General features: G+C 43.4%; 1 protein-coding gene across 13 annotated transcripts in view; it reads right to left on the bottom strand.

Annotated features, from left to right (window-relative positions):
* Positions 1-22,367, bottom strand: part of Tcf4 (transcription factor 4) — a 345,876-nt gene that overhangs the window by 4,102 nt on the left and 319,407 nt on the right. For 9 of the 13 annotated variants that reach the window (XM_031365973.1, XM_031365964.1, XM_031365969.1 and 6 more), the window contains 2 exons: positions 3,987-4,122; positions 1,863-2,025 (listed from right to left, as the gene is read on the bottom strand). In XM_031365973.1, coding sequence (XP_031221833.1) covers positions 1,863-2,025; positions 3,987-4,122 — 299 coding nt within the window. The remainder of the gene's footprint in view (positions 1-1,862; positions 2,026-3,986; positions 4,123-22,367) is intronic. The other 4 variants (XM_031365972.1, XM_031365971.1, XM_031365970.1 and 1 more) reach the window with 1 other exon arrangement.

Genomic DNA, 22,367 nt, shown 5'->3' with positions numbered 1-22,367 from the left:
GAGGAGGAGGAGGAGGAGGAGGAAGCAATAGCAGCAGCAGCAGCAGCAGCTTCTTCTGGATACTAAAAAGAAGGGAGGGAGAGGAGGCCATGCAGATGCTCAGTCTAGGGTGGGCTTGAAGGGAAATGCCATTACAAAGCCATCACTAAGTACAATGAGCATATGCTAATAAGAAATACAAGAAAAGAAGGTCCTCAGGTGGCATCCCAATCACAAACAAGGCCACCTACCCCGGTGAAGGATCAACCTCAAGCAGGAGAAAACAACAGTGACATTCTCAGACTCTGGAAAGCACCTGAGGAGGTGTAGATGCTCGGACAGAAGAGGCACAGTGGGGGCGGGGGGTGTGAAATGCTGCAAGACTGGATGGAGTGACCTCCCAGCCAGCCCTGACTATGCTGCAGTGGGGGACAGCGCACCCCTATTGGAAGCCTACAGCAAGCCTTCTCTGTCTCTGCTTCCTCCTTTTCCTCATTTCCCCTCTGGCTCCCTTTTTTTCCCTCTCCCAGAATTTCTGCTGGTGGCAAGGGAATGCAGGCTGCAATTAAATTGTTCCTGCATACCACTAAGCTAAAAAGACTAACCGAGTCTCTGTTAGGCCTATCCCAGAGCAAAGGACAGGCAATATTTTTAGATACTGACCACGTGTCATGCCTTACATAGCTGGGAGCCAGAAAACGGTAACCTGTTCGCAAAGAGTTTTCAGCCTGATGGCTAATTAGAAATTAGTTACTCACATAAATGAATTGCTCATTGACATACACTACATTTGAAGAGACCTGCTTCTCTGCAGACTCTGAGATGCATGTATTGCGAATGGCATGAGAAGACACTTAGTGCCAAGTGAAATGGTGTTCTGAAACTTCCAAGTAACATGTCTATGGGGTGGCCACTAAATTACCAAGAACCGACTTGGCTAAAAAAGAAGCTGTTCAGGATGTGAAATCCCCACCCAAGGACTTCTTGCCACTGTGGCCACAAATCAGGAAACGCCAAGGATGGGAGAGAGGGGTAAGACATTAGCTCAAACAAGGAGTAGCAGGATGTACTACAGAACATACTTTGTTATGGTAGCTATAAGGACATGAAAGACGCCAGCTGTAAGTCCCCCCCCCCCCAACCACAACCTTTGAAGGAAGCTGTAGTCTTGACACTAGTGGGTAATCTACAAAGAAAATTAACGGAGAGGAATGAGGGATGTGTCTGCGTGCCACGGAATTCCAAATCATCCAATGACCAGGCTTAAGTGTAAAGAGACACACTGAATGGAAAGGTACCAGGTATTTAAGAATCTCAATCTGAAGCTATTTCCCTGCAGTTGGGTTTGTAGTAGCGGAGGGGGGGGGATGGAAGAACATTGGAATGTATTTTACACGCAGCAACCTGTTTAGGATAAAATTGGGAAATCAGAATCTTCTTACTTTAGAGACAAGAAAGAAAGAAACAAAGAACCTTACAGTTGTATATACAAGCAATTGACTCTTTAGCATGGCTAAAACCCGCCCTTTTAGAAATATTTTAGGGGAAAAAAACATTTCTGAGCAAATTTGAAGAATACAGTTTTAACACAAAACTGTTTTTCTTGAATCGGGTACAAATCAGGTACACTTGAATCAGGTACAGATAATTTTATAGTGCTTAATTAGCATCGGGTCCAAATTTGTAAATTCAAAGGCCTTTGGGCGCCACTAGAATGCAGGTATCTTAAAGGACCTGCACGGCTTCTAGGACAGGCCTTTCAGTTTCCTCTCATCTGAGGCTTTACCTGCCAGGAAAAAACTGAGCAGTTTCTTCCTGTTCTGTGCACTTCATCAAAGTCCAGTAAAGGAATTAAATGAAGCGACAGTATTATATACTGTTACCTAGATCTTGACCTAGTAATTGATTTGATATCCTTCTTGTCGTCATCTAATTTCTTGTCCTCAGAAGATTTTGTGTCTTGCAGGTTCTCATCGCCCTCGTCATCGGATTTGATCTCCGAGCTGCCAGAAGACACACTCTGGCCCTGGAGGCCTGGTGGCATCCCTATAGAGAAAAGAGATCAGAAAAGAAACAGAGAGATCAGGTGATGTCCCAGAATGCCATGCGTAAGTACACACCCCTCCCGGAAATGAAAAGCTTCCAGCCAGAGGACCCGCCTGTCCCGCTCAACTGGGATCCCTCCTCATTTCTCCTGCTGCCTGGCAAAGTTTTCCCAAATGCACCTGTGGAAACAAGTTGCCCTTGCATCGGCTCTGAGGTTAAATTCTATTTTGCAATCTTTTGGAGTAGATGGTAATTTCACTGTCTACAAAACATCAACTTAATTGCAATGAAAATCATAATCATGAAAATCATACACCTCAATGTTCTGATTAAGAACCTGAGTAAATATCAGCTATTATATTGAGTTTCTTCCATATGCAATGATTTAATAGAAAAATGTCCTTAAAATATAATTCCCAGGGAGTACTCTAGATGTGTGCAGTCAAGGCTTCAATAGATACCCTAATGATATTCTGAAATTAAGCTTCTCTTATGTTTGAGGAGTAATCAGTGTTTAAAACTGGGACCTATGGAAGGGGGTGTGCGGCTCCCGGGAGGAACCTGGAGTTTTTATCTTCGCTCCACTGCTCACGTTCATGCAACATTTGGCGGGTTAGGTGTGGGTATGTGTCTCTGTGAGTGTATGCTCACATGTATGTGCCTGTGAGCAAATGTGTTCTCCAGAGGCAGCAAGAAGAGAACATCTGGTGCCCTTCCTTTTCTGTCATTCTGTCCTTTGAGGCGGGATCTCTCCCTACAACCCAGAACTCATGCCTTCCTGGGTATCTGGAAGCTAGCAAGCTCCAGGGATCTTCCTGTGGCATCTCTCATGGGAGTCAGGGTTGCAGGTGTGTACAGGATACTCAGCTAGTTATGTGGGAGCCAACATTTAATCTCTGGCTCTCATGGTTGCCTATCCAGTGCTCTTAACCACTCTCTGGCTTTCATATTACATTTAAAACATGACCTTGATATCATCTATTTCTTAGGTTGATACGTGTCTATCACAGAGATCTACTTATAATCTGTGTATTCTAAAAACTTGTGACTCAGAATTTGTTTCACAGGTCAGGGGCATCTATACCATCTGGGAGCCCTGAGCAATGCTCAGTCTACTGCTACACAATCAGAATCTGCACTTTAATTCAACTCTTGGGCTATAGTTTGAGAACCACATAACAAAGAGTAAGAGAAAAGCCTTGGGCTCACTATTGCTAAGGTAAAGAATGAAGGACACAACTGTATCTATAAAAAGAATTCAATATTCATATTGTTTAACAGCTGAAAGGTTAGTTACAGGAATTCCCAAGGTAACATTTATCATGTTTATTTTAAACATGGAAGGAATGAGGAGACACCATATGTGGCCATTGTTCATGAGGCCCATGAACAATGTAGCACAGGAAGCTGGACCTAGGTTGAGTCTTTGTAGCACAACTTCCTGGGGACATGATAAGTCTTTGTAATTGGGACAGGGTGGGACAGGGGTGCACCCAGCCATGTGACACATTGTTACGGGGCTTCATCACTCAAGAGCAAACAACAACCAACCCAGCTCCTTTCCCCCCCTCCTCCTTTTTAATGTACCTACATTTCCTTCCATCTTAAACAACAAAAACAATTTCCTTCCAACCCACTTGGAAACCTCATTTTCAGGCCTCAACTAACCACATTAGGGGATCTAAATTCGTAAAATGTGGAAATAGCTAAAATAACATTTCCTCTCGGCAGCCTGTCGTCTCATTCCCTACTCAGATGGGACTGGGATGTCAGAGGACATCTGAAGGAAGCAGTTACCGAAGGAACACAATTAGCCAGCCAAATTCTAGCTACTTTCCCATTATTTACCACGTTGGTACCAAATTTCGTTCTTGGTTTTCTGCCAGGCTGCTAAGGACGCTTGAAATCAATGTGAAGTCAACTGTTCACCAAAGGTCAGAATGCCCTCTGATGGGACTTACCTCTGTAAGGGTCTTGGGGTGGGTTCAAGTCAGGGGAAGTTGCAGACTGGACCGGAAGCTGTGGAACCGGAACCTGATTTGGCAGGAGAGAATGGCTGCCTCTCAGAGCCACGCCATCTTCACGGTGGGCCCCAACCTGAAACAACAAAAGGAATCAAAGGGCTGAGTATGGACTGGAGGGACAACAGCTATTTTTCGGGGTTATCTGGGACTTGATGCAGTAAGGGGTAGCCTGTGCGGAAATAAAAAGATCCTCCCAGTGCGTTTCACTAGAGGGCGCTGAAGGACTGCACATACACCCACAGTTCTGTGCAAAAAGAGAAAAAGAAGAAAAAAAAAAAAGAAAAAGAAAAAGAAAAAGAAAAAAAAAACCAAAAAACTAGCACTTAACACTCAGTAAGATGCCATGCCTTACATCCAGTGACAGATATGGCAGAGCAGCTCAGGCAGGTAAAACGTCAAATTGTCTCCCAGGGTGCTGCAGTGGAGCGCACTGATTCGTACCCATCTGTCTTCTATCATGTCCGCCAACAGATCCGACAATTATCTTAATGCCCATATGCTTAATTGTGGGCTTCTCAATTCCCCCATTGCTATCGGAAATCCTACAGGAATTTCAATTTGGCATTCGACTTTCATTTCAGGGGATAAGATTCTTAGGCCTGCCATTCTTTTTTTTTTTTTCCTCTTTTTCCACAATGCCAGCTAAGTCTCTGACAGCGGAAGCTGTAGCAGTGTGGGACATAGCCCCTGCTTGGTGCGAATATAATAAAATGTCACCTGGCTCTCCAGAACTGGCAGCCCATTCCAAATTAATGTTCACTGTATTTCATCAGCTGCTGAGTTCCAAATCCAAAGGGGAGCCACTTCTGCCAATGCCACCACACCGGAAAATGTACCAATAAAGGTTTTATTAAACACACCAGTAATGCCATCATTGCTGTGTGAGGATGTTTGGACATTTTTCCAGCTTCCTCCCATCTCCACTACTTAGATCTGAAGAAAGACACCATAGTGCAAACACTCTTTATGCTTCCGCGAATGCACTCAGCGAGTTCAGTGTGGTTATTTGATATGAAAAGAATACCATGGAGTTTTATGAAGTAGTACCACCTATGCTGGGGTTCAGCGTTGGTGAAGCCTTGGCACTGGTTGCTGACTCTGTAGCGCGGGCCTTGGGGTAAAACCATTAAGCATGTGAAAACCGAGGGGGCAGGGAGTGCTCACGTTTGCCTCTGTGTTTCCAGGTAGGGATTTAGTGAGCCCACTACCCGGAGATGATTTACACCAGACAGTGACTCTAACTCTAAAAAAAGTTTATCCATGAATTTATACTGCTGAGAATCAACATTTACTTTTTTCCTAGTGAAAACTAGAAACACACAAAGCAAAAGTCTTCATTTTTTTTCTCGCCACTAAAATGTTTTAAATAATTATTTTCAGAGATGTGAAGCAACACTCTCTTATCTCCACTCAGAGCAAGGATTTTGTATCACCTTTGCACATACATAGACCCAGCCAGATGAGCCACAAACTGTGCGCTGTGTGTTCGCGCGCATGCACGCGCAACACACACACAACACACATACACACACACTGAAAGAAATAGAGATCACCTACATTACTGTTATTGTTTAGATTCAAAGCCCAGCTGGAGCGGCGAAAGGACCCAAGCGCCCCGAATATTAGGAAGTGTAAATGAACATTTCAGCAGAGACCGGGGACAGCCCAAGTTCTCTGAACTTGTTGCCTGGGTTCGACAGGAACTTTCTGAATAGTGGTTCCCGAGTCTCCACCAGGCTTCTTCAGATGTACCAGGAAACCCACTCACTTTCCAAAGCAGCCCATTCTGGGATGACCACAGACTGGCATGGCAGATCACATTCACCAGCCCCAGGGTCAGAACTAGAGCACTACAGACTACAAACCCTCTCTCTATAAGCAGGCTCTCTCTGAACTCAGGCTCTTTCCTGCAGGCAGGCAGTGGCCACCTATTCCTTCAAGCCTGTCTCACCAACACTGTGTGTATTTTTTATTTTTCCTCGGCAACAGGAATGGCAAGTCACTTTCCAAGCAGGTTTCCGCTTATCATTTGTACCCTGGAAACCCCAATGCATTCACTATCTTGCGTTTCCAATGGGATGACACTAGATTGGGATGGGTGCAGACTTGTCCTTCCTGTAGATGCCAGCCCTTCTCCTCCAGCACGGGTCTTCTCGGTAGCCAGCTGTGGAGGATTTAAGGTGCTTCTTGTGGTTTTCATTTAGAACAGGTGCTAATTGAATATTTCCCCTCCTAGTTCTCACGATAGGGAAGAAAGAACGTGTGACCTTGCTATAGTCTTTATCTCAGTTGACTGTGAAAGTCGGGGTTACAGAGCGAAAGGAGGAGGGTAGAGATCCGGCTTCTCAGCTCGCTCTGTGAGTCGGGGGTGGCTACCTTAAGTTGCTCAAAGTGCAAAACGGTCAGAAGCGACACTATAAAGGTCTCAGAGAATAAGCTCAGGTTTATCACAAGAAATTCTAAGAGTATATGGAGACAGTGGTGCATAACAGAATAGCTGCACACAAGACTGAGTATGTGAACTGAAAATACTTGCATATTGTATAAAACTGACTTCTGATGAGGCTCAAGGACCCTGGAGACTCAGGCTAATCTTACTGGCGTTACTTTTTGTTCCAATCTGTGTTTTGTTCAGATCTATCTGATTTTAAGTCCATTCACTGTACAACAAGGAGACACATGGGAGGTGAGATCTGAGAATGAAATCATGTCACGTCTGTTTCTCCTTTGGATCTAGGGGTGTTTGTTACTTTACTTTTGCCTTTTAGAGGTACTTTTAAACAGTCATTTCCCAGGTGGGAGGTTGGGGGTCATGAGTGCCTTTGATGCTTCAGTGTTCTATGGATTTTGAGTTATGTGAATGACCTTGGATGGGTCCAGCTCCCGGTGGTAATGAGCTGCAGCCTATAGCTCTGGAATACTAGTCCAGTTTCAGGACTTAACTTTGATAGCCTGTCTTCTTGGCCACAGACAGTATGTCTCAACCCTACTTACTTATCTCTTGGAAATAACAAGGCAGGTTGGTGGTGGGGGCCAGTGCAAACTCATTACAATTATAGCTGTCCAAACAGACAGGGGACGCCCCCGCCTCCACATCAAGCATTTGCTTACTTATCAGAGGCTAAGTAGACATGACCAAGAAACTTTCCTTAATCAATGGATTGATTACTAATTCAATATATATTGTATATTTTAAAAATTCCTTATTTACTAAAGCTCTGTTTTGATGAACTTCTATCTAGACTGAATAGAGTTAAAAGTAATTTGTAACCATAGTTAATTTTCCCACTAATAGACTCTTCTCCTTGCAGTCACTGGAATGTAGTTTGAGGTACTTCCACACTAAAGGTGAAGTGTAAGATTAATTGAATTACTATTGACCTATCAGACACTATTTACTCAGTTCACACTGTCACTGATATATGGAGAGATGAACAACTCAGATGGATGCCAGCCCTCAGGAGCTCACGACAATCCTTGTCAAACTTAGGTACTGACCAATTTATGTGGCATTCTGACAAGAGGGAACAGAGGAATAAAATAAAAATTCACTATAAAGAATTCTGTAAGTTGGGTTTGGGGCCCTTGGGAACCCAAGAGCATTTCCTTCCTCTTATGGACTACCTGGCCCCCCTTGTGCCTCTGGAGAACCTCTGCTGTCCTCTGGCCCCACCCTCATGCCCCAGCCCACTCTCTTCCACAGCATCCCTGGGAACATTCTTCCTGGCTCTTTAACTGTTGTGAGCAATTCAAAGTTCTGAGAGTCAAGGCCCAGCTCCTCACTTTGAGGGCAACACGGGCCAGAATATGAATAAACTACTCTGTGCTCACGTGGTTCAAGGTTCCTGAAATGAACAACACAGCTGCCCTGGTCTGCTCCTTCTGCAGACCTGATCAACCGTGTAAAGGTAATATCTAAGTTACTTTGGAACATACACTAATTTTGGTGCAGCCAGAATTGAAATTTACCTGCCTCAGTTTATCACTAGGAATAATCAAATTCATTTAGACATATATTAACTTTTTGAATCATACACATACCATATAATTTAAATAATCACAGTTTCTGGAAAGAAAACTTAAGACATATTAAATTCATAAAGTATAGAGTTCAAGGGATTAGTGCAGTTATTTTAAACCTGTGGGTCACAATCCCTTCGGGAGTCAAATGACCTTTTTACAGGAGTTGTATATCAGATAGCCTACATATAAGATATTTACATTACAAATGTGGCAGAATTCTAGTTATGAAGTAGCAACAAAAGTAATTTTATGGCTGGGGGTCACCACAACATGAGGAACTATATTAAGAGGTCACAAGATTAGAAGCTTGAGACCCACTGGATTAGAGGGACACTGAAGTCTAAGCTTCATATCAGAGAAGAACTCTAAAGGTAAGAATGGCCAAGTGACTTACCTAACAGCTAATTGAGAATGAGAAAAGATCTAAACAAACTCAGAAAGCTTATGATATTAAATAATTTTACTGGGCATATAAAAATACACTTGGGAGAGGAAAATGAGTTAAGGGGCACATGGGATTTGACTTCTGGAGCTTTTGTTAGAAAATGTGTGTATGTGTGTCTGTGCATAAAACATACATAGGTATGTATATCATCGACATGTGTGTGTATATGAATACTCCATGCATATAAATACATGTATATCCAAAGATCATTTTATTATTATAGGAAAAAAAATCAGAGTTGACCAACTCAGGCCAAGGCCAAGCTGTCTAACTAAATTACAGAATTTAATATTTGCCACAACTCTTCCAACATAAACAGATTTAAAAGACAAGCAGTCTCAAATTAGGTGGCCGTTGGCCAGGCTGATTCTACTCAGGGACGCTGAAGAGCATCTCCGTAAATACGCTTGTCCTTATCCTCCAGCTAACAACAAACACCACAAACAAAAAAGATATTCAATGCTTTTGCTCTCTTTGTTTCCAGGGAGTATTGTGAAAGTAATTATTCTGTTGTATTTAAGAGGCCTATTTCATGGATGGGAAAATGTATTAAATTTCATTTGGCAGTTATTCAATTCTAGTTAATGTTATCGCCAGAGATAACTGCTTCCAAACAGGCTTTCAGACCCTGGCCCCTCCTACTCTACCATAATCCTTCTAAAAGAGCAGGATGGGGACTTTTGGCAAATGTCATCTATCCCTGTCTAGACCCATGTAACAGTGGCACAAAACCAGATTTATGTTATTGGAACTTTTGGTTTACTGAAAACTGATGCTTGTCATTGATCGCTTCCAGTTTTCAGAAAGTACAAAAGGAACAAGAAAAGTGGGACCAAAAAAAAAAGATGCCTGATTCTTTTTTTTTTACTCTTATGTTTTTGCAATACACACACACACACACACAAACATGCACATGCACCACACACACATACACACAAACACACACACACACACACTCAGACACATGCACATGTACACACACACACACACACACACACACACTCTCTCTCTCTCTCAAATTGGAGGTGGCTTCCTGTCATTCTGACTTATTGACACAGCATACATTTTTGATGTTCAAAGGCAATCTGTCCATAAAATATCATTTATATATGACAGTTAAAGGATACTCAATTTCAGTTTCTGTCACCTTCTTAGATCTCTGTCATATTAGAGGAAAGCAAACTTTTTTTTTTTTTTACACTCATGTGCAAAATCCCATTTAGGCAAACAGTGGATCCTTTAATGAGGTAGAAACCAGATGGAAGATTATTTATTACTGGTTCGTATTTGGAGCTCAGAGCTCATGCAAAGCTAGCAGTGGATCAATACTTCGAGGAATGTACCAAAGACCCAGGGGGACTTGGAGGAAACAAAACAGAATTCTAGAGGCCAAGCATTGTAGGGAAAATTCTGTCATCCAGGATATCTTTGAATTGTGAGTACAATTCCCTAATTGCTCAAAATTATCACTTTTTTGCAATCATTCCCATAGTTAAACATTTCGAGGACTTTTGGTCCAGCTCCCGTGGTCTGATTTCCTTGACTCTTTATACGTTACTGGGGGATGATTTTATAACTGTCATGAGAATACCGAAATTTTTCTTCCCCCCAGAAATAACACTTTGTCTGAAATTTACTGTGGTTTCTTTTTGTGTAATTCTGAGACAGTTAATGCTAATTCTGAGATGAAATCATTTTAAAGGTGATTTAAAATTTTCAGGATGGACTTATTTTATGTGTATAAGTGTTTTCCCAGCATGCACCTGTTATATACACACCATCTGCATGAAGTGTCTGCCAAGTTCAAAGGAGGGTTCAGGTCCCCCTAGAACTGGAGTTATAAATGACTGAACCACCATTTAAGTGCTGGGAGCCAAACCCAAGAGCAGCCAATGCTGTTAACCACTGAGCCACCTCTGCAGCCCCTTCCAATGATTTACATAATTGATGGTGGTTTTAGTAGTATTTGTCTGTCATGTGACCAACTAGACCACTCCCCTGGACCATCCTCCAAGATGATGATAGCTCTCTGATATGGTTCTAAAGATGTAAACTAGTAAAAGCTGAACTCAGTTCGTTTTTCTTTTCCTAAGTCTCATGTGTTGGAACTGGTCCGTTTCTCCCTTCTGTATTTCCACCGTTCAGTGATTCCAGCTCTTTACCTCATTTTCCTACTGTGGGGGGTGATATCAGGATGCAGTGGGCCAAGTAGAGACTGGGGCAGTGATGGGGGGAGCCCAGTCCACTCTGCTCCAGGCAGCGGGCTACTAAATCTGTTGTGTGGAACTAACGTTGTCCAGCTGTAGTGAGCCACACCCACCTAGCATGGGGGATTATGGTGAGGAGCTGCAATTACCTGGAAACAGCTTCTTTTGTTTAAAGGCCAGTTGGACACTTGCTGCACACTGGTAACTGTGGATCCCTGAAGCATTACCTGTGTGTGCATCGCTGTAAACCATTCTGGAGCCACATGGACTGTCCATCGTTAGAGACATACTGTGACATTCGGCATCTACTTAGTTTCCCTATCTGTGGAGAGCTGAGGACGTGCTCAGTGCACATATAGAGCGGTGGATGAAATCCCGAGGAAGTATAAATTGCTGACATAGGGAGGGCCATATCAAAGAACTGTACCTCAGACCCATGGGGATGGCCAAAGCCTTCCACCCAAGGTGAAGCTCAGAGTGATGGCTGAGCCTTACTCTGGCCTGAGTGTGAAGGTTGGCAACATGTGCAAGTAGCTACCATGGATGTTTTTATCCTGATTCTGCTCACTTATAGAGACCTCCTACTGAGACAAGCTAACCCCTCCCTCTGTGCTATACGTAAGAAACACCTGGAGTCTTGGGTTGTTAGCATAGTTGGTGCTGATCAGAGTGGACATAACCATCTGATCCCAGCTTCTATGCATATGCCTTCTCAGAGCAGACATAACCATCTGATCCCAGATCCCAGCTTCTAGGTCTATGCCTTCTCAAAGCAGACATAACCATCTGATCCCAGATCCCAGCTTCTCTGTCTATGCCTTCTCAAAGCAGACAACCATCCAATCCCAGATCCCAGCTTCTATGCATATGCCTTCACTTTCTTTTGTGCTCATTCTTTCTTCACTTGCTTTTCTCCTCAGCCAGGTTTCCAGTACCAGGCTGTGCAGGACACAGCACCTAACAAGTAAATATTTGTAGAAAGAACAGAGGTATGAAAAAGTATGCCTCCATGAATGAACTGCATCTTGCCTATCTCTTTGTAAACCTTCATCTTTGGTGTGATATATTCTTTTCCCAGGATTTGGCCCCTTGGTCAGGGTTCAGCATAGTTGGTGTTCTATGGGCTAAGTCTACAAGTTCCATCTTCTGCAATTGACCCTTATTTTTAAATTGATCAGTCCGAATCTTTTGCTATCTATGCATGACTCCTCAGTGACTGGGCTCCTTCCATCATTACTGTGGGCCAAGTAAAGGCCTTCCTCGGCGGCTAGTCGCTTCTCCTGACCTCCTGAGAGCTTGTTCATTATATTATACCCTCCATAAACACAAGCCCGTCTCTAACCTCTTCAAGATGGCAGAGATCTCCATAATTCTGCACTTTACCATTGCCTTGCTGGACCTGGGGAGGATGCTATTCTGGCTAAGTCATTAAGGGCCCTTCACATAAAGCCCAGCCAAGGTACTGTCAGCTGGCACTGGGCACAGACTTTAAACTCTGCTATGATAAAGCCAATGCCTGCCTCGGTTGGGAATGCCACAGGGGCAAGGCCTGGCTCTAGAGCACAGGACATCACCGTCATTACAGTGTGCAGGTGACTGTTCCCTAAACAACAGTGGTGTGTATCCAGGACAAGAGGTCTGACATGTATGACCTTTGATAATACCAAATAGCCATCTTTGCATGTTTCTGACCAATAATAGGCATTCTCTTTAACTTAGCAAATGCCTTTCAGGTGTCTGTATGCCAGGCACTCTTTAGGTACTCACAGGAAAAAAAAAATAGCACGAGACAAACATATCTATTACTTAACAGACACATTGAATTGGTGGCATAATATCATTATAGTATAAGGCAAAATAAAATGGATTTCTTAAAAGAGAACAAGGGGTCATGGAGGGTTTAAAGGATGATGAAGTCATATCTATTTGGAGAAACCAGGGCAACTGAGATAAGTTTGAAGGACAAGGAGGATTTTGATGGCAGTTCTCTAAACCTATCTGTAATAGTCTGATATTTGACACTAATTACATAATCTCCCACTGTAATGGGAAATTTATATTTTTACATCAATAAATGGCATTAGGCAGTCTCTCTGTGCCTCTCTCCATGTCTCTGTCTGTCTGTCTGCCCCACCCCATCTCTTCCCCTCCCTCTGTCTAACTCTGTGTCTTTCTGTCTCTCTGTACATGAAGCAAGCAGCTTAGGGCTCTGTGTTAACATGTGTTTTCATATTGTCAGACTACAGATCTCTGACAGAAAGCAGATTTTTTTGTGTGCAGACCATTCTAAAGCTCAACAACTCTGCTACAAAGCAAATACACAGGGCATTCTGGACACACATGGCACCTCGCTGTATGTATTATTGGCTCAAATGATTCACTCTTATTTAACTGCAACAAAGTCTTTCATCTGCCTGCTATACAGTAATGGTTTCCATATGACCAGTGGCTGCTATAAATAAGATCAAAAGCAAAAGAAAGGATTTAATAAAAGAAAATGACATTAGGAGTAGCATTAAATCAAGGAAAAATGCCAATATCCATTTTTTTTCATTCTTCCTTTTGGTGGTGGTGGTGGGGGGAAAGCATCACAATGCACTAAGTACCTTGTTCAATATTTCATGGAGTGTCACCCATGCAAAGTGTCACCTGCAAAGAGCAGGTGCGTGGAAAGTCTAACTATGTATGTCTGAGCACAGCAAAGGTTTAGTGGAGGACGATGATGGAGACAGTGAAGGGTAGGAGTCACAATGGCTCCTTTAGAGTCCCTAGGGAGAACACAATGGCTCCTATAGAGTCCCTAGGGAGAAGCAGGAACAGACTCAACAGCCAGTTTTACTCTGTGAAGTCTATGGTGGGATGTACCCAGCAAATTCTCTCTGCCTCTTTCTGCCCTAGTTAATGGGGACAAACTTTTTGGTAATCTCAGAGAATCACAACATTGCTCAACTCTAGTACATGTGTTCTGAGAAAGGAAGTTTTTTTTGGCAAGGCAGAATTGTTATACCGAGCCAACTTCCCAAACAGATTTTCTTCTATTTTTTTTTTTTAAGAGTTTACAATGTTAATCTCAATTCCCGACTGGATAAACAGCTGTTAATAACTGCCTGCTCCCAGAGGAAGAGGGGGGAGGGGCTTGTTTCCCTTCATCCTCAGAATGGGTGCCTGCCCTGCCCTCATCTCTAGTGGTTCCTCCGGTTTCTGTTTTGCTTTTTTCAAAACTGCTTCAACGTGGATTGCGCCAAGAAGGCTTCATTTCTCCCTTTTCCTTTAGATAGCCTCAAAGAAAAGAAAAACAAACAAACGAACAAAAGACAAAACAAAACCAAAAACCAAAAAAAATCAAACCTGCCGGGACCCAGGTAGTTGGGCTATGACTTATGTAAAATAGTAGTTATTTCACTACTGGTGTGTTTCAAGAGGAAATTCAAGCACAGAAAACCTCAGAGGAGCAGTAGAACCTCAGACCCTTGGATCTGTAGCCCTGGAGAGGAAATGACCATTTTGGATTCCTTCATACTGAGCTAATTATTCTCTCAGGGGCTAGCTGTGTTCAAGGATACTCTGTTTCTAACCGTATTGCTAATCTGATTACTTACTTCAACAGACTGGTGTCCTAAACTCAGGAGCAAACTTCGCCACTTTTTCCTCTAAGAGGAAGTCCCCTGCAGCCGATGCCTGAGCCCAGCCAGCCCCTGGCAGCTTTCTCACTTGTCCGTGAGCACCTGCTTTTAACAGTGACCTCAGTTCTATATCTCAAGATTCAGACAGTTCTCAAAACAGCTTTTAAAACAAAAACCAGCTGTTTCCCATCTAGTCTGCAGGGGGAAAATCGGGCAGCTTACAGCAACATTACCCAGAGACTACCATTCTCCAATAACTTTCACACACTTGCGGCTCCGAGCAGAGCTGTGCGTGTGTATGCAGGGTCTGGGGAGGAGGCGTATGTGAAATGAAAATGTGCAAACTCAGTCCTGTGGCTTTTCACAATACGTCCAATTAGCCGCTTTCAAGGGCGTGTGGCTATTGTACAACCATGCTTCCCCTTACTAATATCGGACAGATCTTTTGGCTACACTCAGCTTCATGGTTCTCAGATGATTTATGGGTAGAGGGGAAGCCATAATTAAGCACAACTGTGAATTTCAACCAATTAGAGCTGACAGAAAATGTAACTTCCCGTCTTTCAGTTTTTAGCCCCAAAGCTGAAGTTTTCCCTAAACCCTCTTCTTGCCTTGAACCCATTCTTTTTTGCTTTTGTTTTGTTTCGTTTGTTTGAAACACATGTTCTTTAATCGGCTAAAATACTTGATTTGAAAAATTTATGGCCACAATAAAAGTTAAAACTAACACAACAGCCAAGGAATTTGAAGAAATATAAAATGGCCAAGGTCTCAGTTTGGCTTTTAAACAGTGCCAAGCTACACCAGTATTTTCTGTTTTGGTATGAATGACATAACCATATTACTTCAAGAACTGCTACTTCCCAAGGGTGGAAAATTCCATGAGTTAATTTAATTTGGATGATATATATAATACACACACACACACACACACACACACACACACACACACACACACCCTCACTCGTCCTGTGGACTCTCACATGCAATGCTCGAACCGACTGCTGGCACTGCTGCCCCGTGGAGGAGGGGCTTGGAGCAGCCTGTACTACCAGCTGGAAGGCCAGACCATCAGGCAATTTCCTTGCTGCTCCTGGAGCAGATAAGCACCTTTCTTTCTTTTTTGGTTCTTCTGAACCATGTTTACGCGCTGGCTTCTCCAGCGTGCCTCTTGGTAACTGTTGGAATCCTGCACGGACACTTGCCTACCTTCAGTCTTCTCCTAGGCTGATTATTTCCTGAGCCACCCTGTAATTCTACCTTGTCCTACACTGAGGCATGCACTGTACTACAGGTTGGCCAGGACAGGTTGCACTGAAATCCTAGACTCTCACAACTCTATGGAACCCCACTATGTCCAAAGCTAGCTGAGACACAAGGAAGGAATGAAGGTGTAGGTTTTCAGATGTACACAACGTATGCTTTTTTCTCCAGAAAGAAATGCTCTTCAGAGGATCTGCTCTGAGAAAGTAGAGGAAATATGATTTTTTTTTTTACAACTCGAGGACTGTTCATATATCAAATGAGGGGCAGTTTAGCATTGTTCTCATATTTAATCAGCAGTTTAATAACAACAAAAAAGATGCTGAGGAGGCACTGAAAGCATTCGCTTAAAAACAACCAATATTCAGAGTAGCACGAAGCTAGAGGGTTTCTTTGAAGTATGCATCTCATTTTCACACATGAAGATGTGGAAGATAGGGAAGAGGGCAAGGTTTTAAAATCCCGTTTGCTCACAGCTCATGGCTTCGGGATGCTCAATAGATGTGCTGGGTTTCTTTGCTCCAGGAGCGCAGAAAGCAGAGGGTTGGGGTTACACATCTAAGTAGACGAAGACTGACAATTTCCATGCCACGAGGCCTGAATTTGAATAAAAATGCTACTCTGGGAAATCAAAGAAAATGTACTTAGTGAAACCCTCAGTGGTGGCGGTGGGGCTGGAGCTCTGACCACTGCTCTCTAGGTGAGATGGTCTCATGGCGCTGGCTGCACGGAGTCTGATCGTTGCTGAATTAAGGCGGAAACTCAACTGTGACAGGAGCTTCAGAATTCTGAAGCTGCTGCTGAACAAAGAATCCCCAGTTGGGAGAACTTTGGAAAGTTCTTTTTCTCCATTTGTCTCCTTAAAGTATTCTTTTAAAGTATGACAGGAATATCCAGGAAACATCCTTCGATTGAGGTTGCTAATCTCCTCTAGGGAGTGGTTGATAATCAAGGAGATTATCAGAGACAGGGGAATTCTAGAGGTAAGCAACTATCCTGATTTTTTAAAACAAAACCCTTCAGTAATAGAGTAATGGCTGAAACACAGAAGCCGAAGACTGCACTCCCTGGTGAGATTTTATAATGGCCTGTCTAAGTCAGTGTCTGTGTGCTATTGTAGGACAGCAATGGCCCCATGAACTCAATTTGGTTTAAACAAAACCAAGTTCCTCTAGGCAAACCCCATTTCCTCACTGCCAGTGGGTGTCTGCATGCCTGGACTCTTACAACAACAGGGTGGACATTTTATAACAGAGGCGCTATGAACAGAAGCAGGGGACAGAACTGGATGTGAAGAGCAGGGACCAGTGTGGCGAGAATGAGCCGGTGTCCTGAACTTTAGGGCTTTTTGGTCCATGCTCTTCCCTGGCCAGCATTTTTACTGGTGGCTGTGATGTGGACTTTAAAGGCACACACCACGTCTGCCAGTGACAGAGCTGGCAGAGAATAGAACTAAATGAGGGCATGAAGTAGTCTCATTCAGCCCTATAGACTGGAGGCGGATGGAAGGGGGGAGGCGTGAGATTCAAAGGGGTTCTGGACATGTATAACACTAAGTCCCATCAGAGCAGAGTCAGGACGGATGCTTAGTCATGGTTCATAGATTACAGGTGCAATACATGTGAACAAGACTGTGAAGGCAAATAAGATTTTTGTTTGACAGAATGAGCAGGATGCAGGAGAGGGTGATTTAATATGTCCACCCTAAACACCCCTTTAGTATCATGTTCATCTTGAGATTCCATATGCTAAAATTTCCTTACAGTGGGAAATCAGAAGCTTTGATTAAGGTAGAGAGCATGTAGAGTAAACTAACGGGGCTTTTGAGGGGGACACACAGTAGGCTAGTATCTGAAGAAAGAGATGCTGACTTCAAGGAACAGAAAACACTGAATAGTCTCTCTACAAATACAAGCCCGTGCGTGTATATTGGACTGGACTTGGGAGTAATTCCTGTGGGCAGAGAAGCATTGTACAGAGAGGCAGAAGTGGGCAGAGGTAAAATTTGCAACCTGTTGAGAGAAACAGGCTTTATGAAGGGGGGAAGATGCTGATCAACATCTTGGCAGATAATCTGTATGCAGATTAGAGTTGAGATGACTTTTAAAGGCCCCGCAGTTCTGTAGTAGTGACTACACACACATGAAGCCTGTGCCCAAGCACACGTAGAACTTTATGGACTTAAGAACTGTGAAGACTGGAGGGGCCGATGCCTCTGCTCACCATGTATCAGGCAAAGTCCCTATTTTCTGTGTCCACCATGATGACCTGTCAGGCAATGCTACCCAGGCATAGCAGGGAACAAAGCGACAGCACCCGATGGGTACTCTGTGTTCCATAGTTCAGTATGAATGACAGAGGTAAATTGCTGCTCACTAATGAGAGTCCAGGGACAACTGAAGAGCGTGCTTGAATCCATTACCACAAGGAGTAGAACAGTCATAAAACCATTCACTGATTTGCAACTCTTAGGGTTCTGAGTAAGAGGGGACACGCACTGCATAGGATGTGGTGGGAAGGATTGAGGGACCAGGGCTATAGACTAGTGGCAGAATACTTGCCAAGCATGTAAAAGGCCCTGACTCCAATCTCCAGTATTGTTATTTTTAAAATGCTGGTTACAGTTGCTGGCCTGCCTGCTGTTTTTAAGCCTAGCTCAACAATTACCTAGCTAAGCACGCATGGCCGAATCACTTCCCCTTTCTGGGTCTCAGTCCTCAGTGGCCAAACAGTGGCAATAAGGCTGGCTTTTTGAGCCACTTTCTGAACCTAAATTCAATAATCCAACTCAACTATGCGAGCAGAAGTAAACCGTTTGCCCATGAAGTCTTACGTTCTCTAAGTTCCTTCATGCTCCACGCCAGCTAAAGAAAGGGTACCGCTCCCTCGATACAAGTTCATTGAAGGAATTTTTTTTTAACCCAAAGTAAAACTCACTGGAAAGAAGGACGTGGAGCTAAATGCATCTGGGGGTCCCAAAGTGAACCCACAAGCCCACTTTCACTGGAGGGATCCAGCGGAGGGCAAGCATGGAAGACAAGCTTCACAGGATTGGTCTATCTCTTCATCAGCTGGAGTTCTTAAGAGGTTACTACTGTTAGGTCTTGTGCTATAAGCTTGTAAGCCTAGTGAAGGAGGAGGGGGGACGAGAAGGGAAGACTGAGAGTTCAAAGCCGCCTTGAGCTAGGGAGTAAGCTCAAGGCAAACCTGAATATAACAGAATATAAACCCAACTTCAAATTTTAAAAAAAAAGGGGGGAATGAGGGTGGATTTATAGCTCTGTGGTAGTGCACCTAGACAAAGCCCCCCCCCCCCGCCTCCATCCCAAACAGAGAGCACTTCTCCTTAAATCAGCTAATGACGCTGTCCCTTCTAGATAAGAGAGTCCCTGTTTTCTTTTAGGGTCTGGTGGACAAGCATACAGAAATTTGTTTAAAGATTGTGGTTCTTTCCAACGAGCTTGTGAGCCCTCCTGAGACCAGAGAGCAGGACTAAGCACAGACCTGACATTAGCTACCACAGCCAAGTATTCTTGAGATGAACAAGCAGAATTCACTCAAAAGAGGAACTGAGAAGCAGAGTCACTACACATGGAAAATAAATACAGCATCGCTGAGTCTATGGACAGGTGACCGAAGGGGCACACACAGGACCACATGAAGACATGTTTGTTGTCCGTTTTGTTCCATTAAGAGACACTGTGAAGTCACTTGAAAGGCTTCTTTTCAGGCTTCCTCTGTGAGGAAGAATATCCAGTGAATATGGACGAGAACTGGCCTCAGAAGGCTGCTTCTAAAGCGGTCTGCAGGAGAGCAGACTTTAATGCCAAGATTAACTATGAGATGTGTGTGGACATGGTTAAGATTTCCTAACTAGGTAAGAGGCAAACTCAACTGTTTCCTTCTCTGCTCCAAAGTTTTGACTTTGCCGGGGAAGGAGGCTGTTATGGTAAGAAACTTTACTTAATGACTTAAAACTGTCCTCAGGGGTTCAAGAGGGAAGAGTTTACAACTCTTGGCCAGTCGGCATGTACATGGTGACTTAGGAAGGAGGTACTTTGACAGGGATGTTTTCCCCTAAGCATGCTACACCCGCCCCCTCCCCGCCCTCCCCACAACCCCCCAACTGGAGAGAAGAAAGTTGCTCTGGCAAGCCTGACCCATAAAATACACAGAACCTTCTTCTACCAAGCCACCATTTAGCAAGATCCAACAAACTCTCCACCAAAAATGAGTTCTGGAAAGGTGTGTTTACAATGTCCACGAAGGAGGTATGACAGTAAAACAGAACAGGGAGCCTGGAGTAAGGTCTCCTGACTTAAAGGGAGCTGTAGTCTTGACTTGTTTGAATTCATGAGGCTCGTATCACCAACCCCAACAGCAAACATGGTACCCCTCGCTGGACTTTTAGGAATGCCACCTGAGATGCTGTGACCAGAGCCTAGACCAGAGGGGTCAAGCTAGTCTATTCCCTGGGAGGGAGGGCACATAGAAAATGTGGCACTCAAAGACCATACCAGCAGCCAGGCAGAGCAAAGTGGCACCTCTAAAGGATGCACAGCCGTGTGAAGCTGGGTAAAGATAACTACCTGGAATTGTTATGACTCATTCTGCTGGGGATACAGAAAATGACTGTTATAAACAGAAGCAACGGATGGCTTCCTGGAAGAGGAAGGGTTTGTCGGAACTTTGACAATGGGTGAGAAGAGAGACGTGGACAGGGTGGATGAACCTGGGACGAATGCAAACGAAGTACTTAACGGGGCCAGTTCTGGTAATGGGCATACACTGCTCTGGCTGGAAAACCTTTGCATAATGGAATGGCGAGATATGAGGATTTTGGTAAATGATCAAGAGTCTTGACTGATGAGCTAGGGAGCTGATCCTATTCTTACAGACCATGGAAATTCCTTCGAGGTTTCTGAGAAAGTAAAAGCGGTCAAATAATGCTATCTAGAAAGCCCCGAGTATCTGCCATTCACTCCAGTCGAAGTGGGGGGTGGGGTGGGGTGGAGGTGGGATCCCTTTCCTAGTATGAATAATTAGTGAATTACAGAAGACCAAAGAGGACATTTTGAGATTCAAAGCTAAGTGCAATATGTGAGCACTAGCTGAGGCAGGACCACAGTGGTCCCCACCAGTCAAGCTGGTGAGGAAAGGAAGGCTCCCATTGCCTTCCAGCGTACTAGGCCATTTTGTTATGATATTCAGGAGGCAGGGAGTGGAGACCAGTTGGAGTTGTCTACTCTTTAATCAGGAGGAATCAGAAGGCAGAGTTAGAAGGGAGATTTACTCAAAACAAAACCAGCCTTGGGATGAGTCTCAAGTTTCTACACCTCAATTCCACTCCAGAACAACAAAGGAAGGTGTGGAGTGGAGAGTCGGCCTCTTCCTGGCCCTTCCTGCCCTGCTTCCTGTACATACCTCCCACCGCTACTTTATTTCCTGCAGCTGGCTAAAGTTTGAACGCCTGTTTCATGTATTAAAATCCAAATGTGGAAAGCATTACCAGCATCCTCCTTGAATTTTTGTTGTTGTTGTTGGGGTAGAGGGGGTTTTTCTTTTTCTTTTTTTTCTTTCTTTTTTTCTTTCTTTGCTTCCTCTCAAAACTTTTTTTTTTTAATTGTGGAATGTGTCAAATGGTCAAAGGCTAACTTCACACTGACTAAATTCAAAATTCAAAAAATATTTCCTTTGTTCTTAGGTTTTGGTTTGAGAATTCATACGGGTTTCTGTTGAGAAAAGATTTGCCAATCCAGTCTCTTTCATGCCTGCGAAGAGTTCGGATTTTTTAGGGACATGTTGCATGGTTTCTAGAAAGTGAAGAAGGTGATAAGCCCTCTATTGGATTGAACACACACATCTCTGGAGCTAGGCCATGATCTAGCTGGCTCTACAGTTCCTCCTTGGAGTGAGAGGGAAGTCTAGTTAAATCAGTAGAACTGACAACTTTATGTCTTCTACTTAGTGCCCCAGCAACCACATCCAAGAGGTGTCTGTATAATATTATTGGCCAATCATTTGCCTTCTTAAAGTTATTCAGATCTATTCTCTCTTTTTACTTTCCATTGGGGTCAGTTCGACTTTCCCTCTCCAAAAATAACTCTAGTGTTTCTTTGTCCTCAGCCCCCTTTTTCCTCCTGTCCCATCTCAGAATCAGACTCAAAAGAGGCAACTCAAAGGTGAAATAATTCCAAAAAGCATCAATGTACAGTTTAATACACTAAAGAAATGCTTAGCCTCCATCTGGTATTTAAGAACAAACTACATATTTATGGAAAAGACAGTTTTTACATCAATGTCTTGGGTGCATGCCGTATCCGGCTAACATATGCAAAGTGAACATAGCTACAGAAATTAGTCTATTTTTCTCTTGATTGAGAGCAGATATACATAACTGGTTATAAGGCGCAGATCTGGATTTTAATAAAGCCAGATTTCTTAATTAAAAGCAGTGTTGTTTAAACACTGCAGTCAGGGGGAAAAAAAAAAAGAAAGCTGTACAAATGAAAACCTCATATTAAATGCATCCCTAGTGTTTAACACATTACCTGAGGCCAGGCTAAATTAAAATCTAGAATTGCCTTTGTAAACTCTTTAGCAACTGCCAATGAACATGCAAACAATTTTTACTCAGTGATGGATTTTTAGGGTAGAGGTCAAGATAAAGAAAAAAGTAAGGAAAAAAGATTTAGCATCGGCATTCAAATATATCTTTCCACATTTTAGAAGTGAGTTCATTGCTTCTATTTATGAA

This window comes from Mastomys coucha, unplaced genomic scaffold (genome assembly GCF_008632895.1).
Source record: "Mastomys coucha isolate ucsf_1 unplaced genomic scaffold, UCSF_Mcou_1 pScaffold13, whole genome shotgun sequence".
Lineage (NCBI taxonomy): Eukaryota > Metazoa > Chordata > Mammalia > Rodentia > Muridae > Mastomys > Mastomys coucha.
This window is presented reverse-complemented; position numbering and strand designations above follow the sequence as displayed.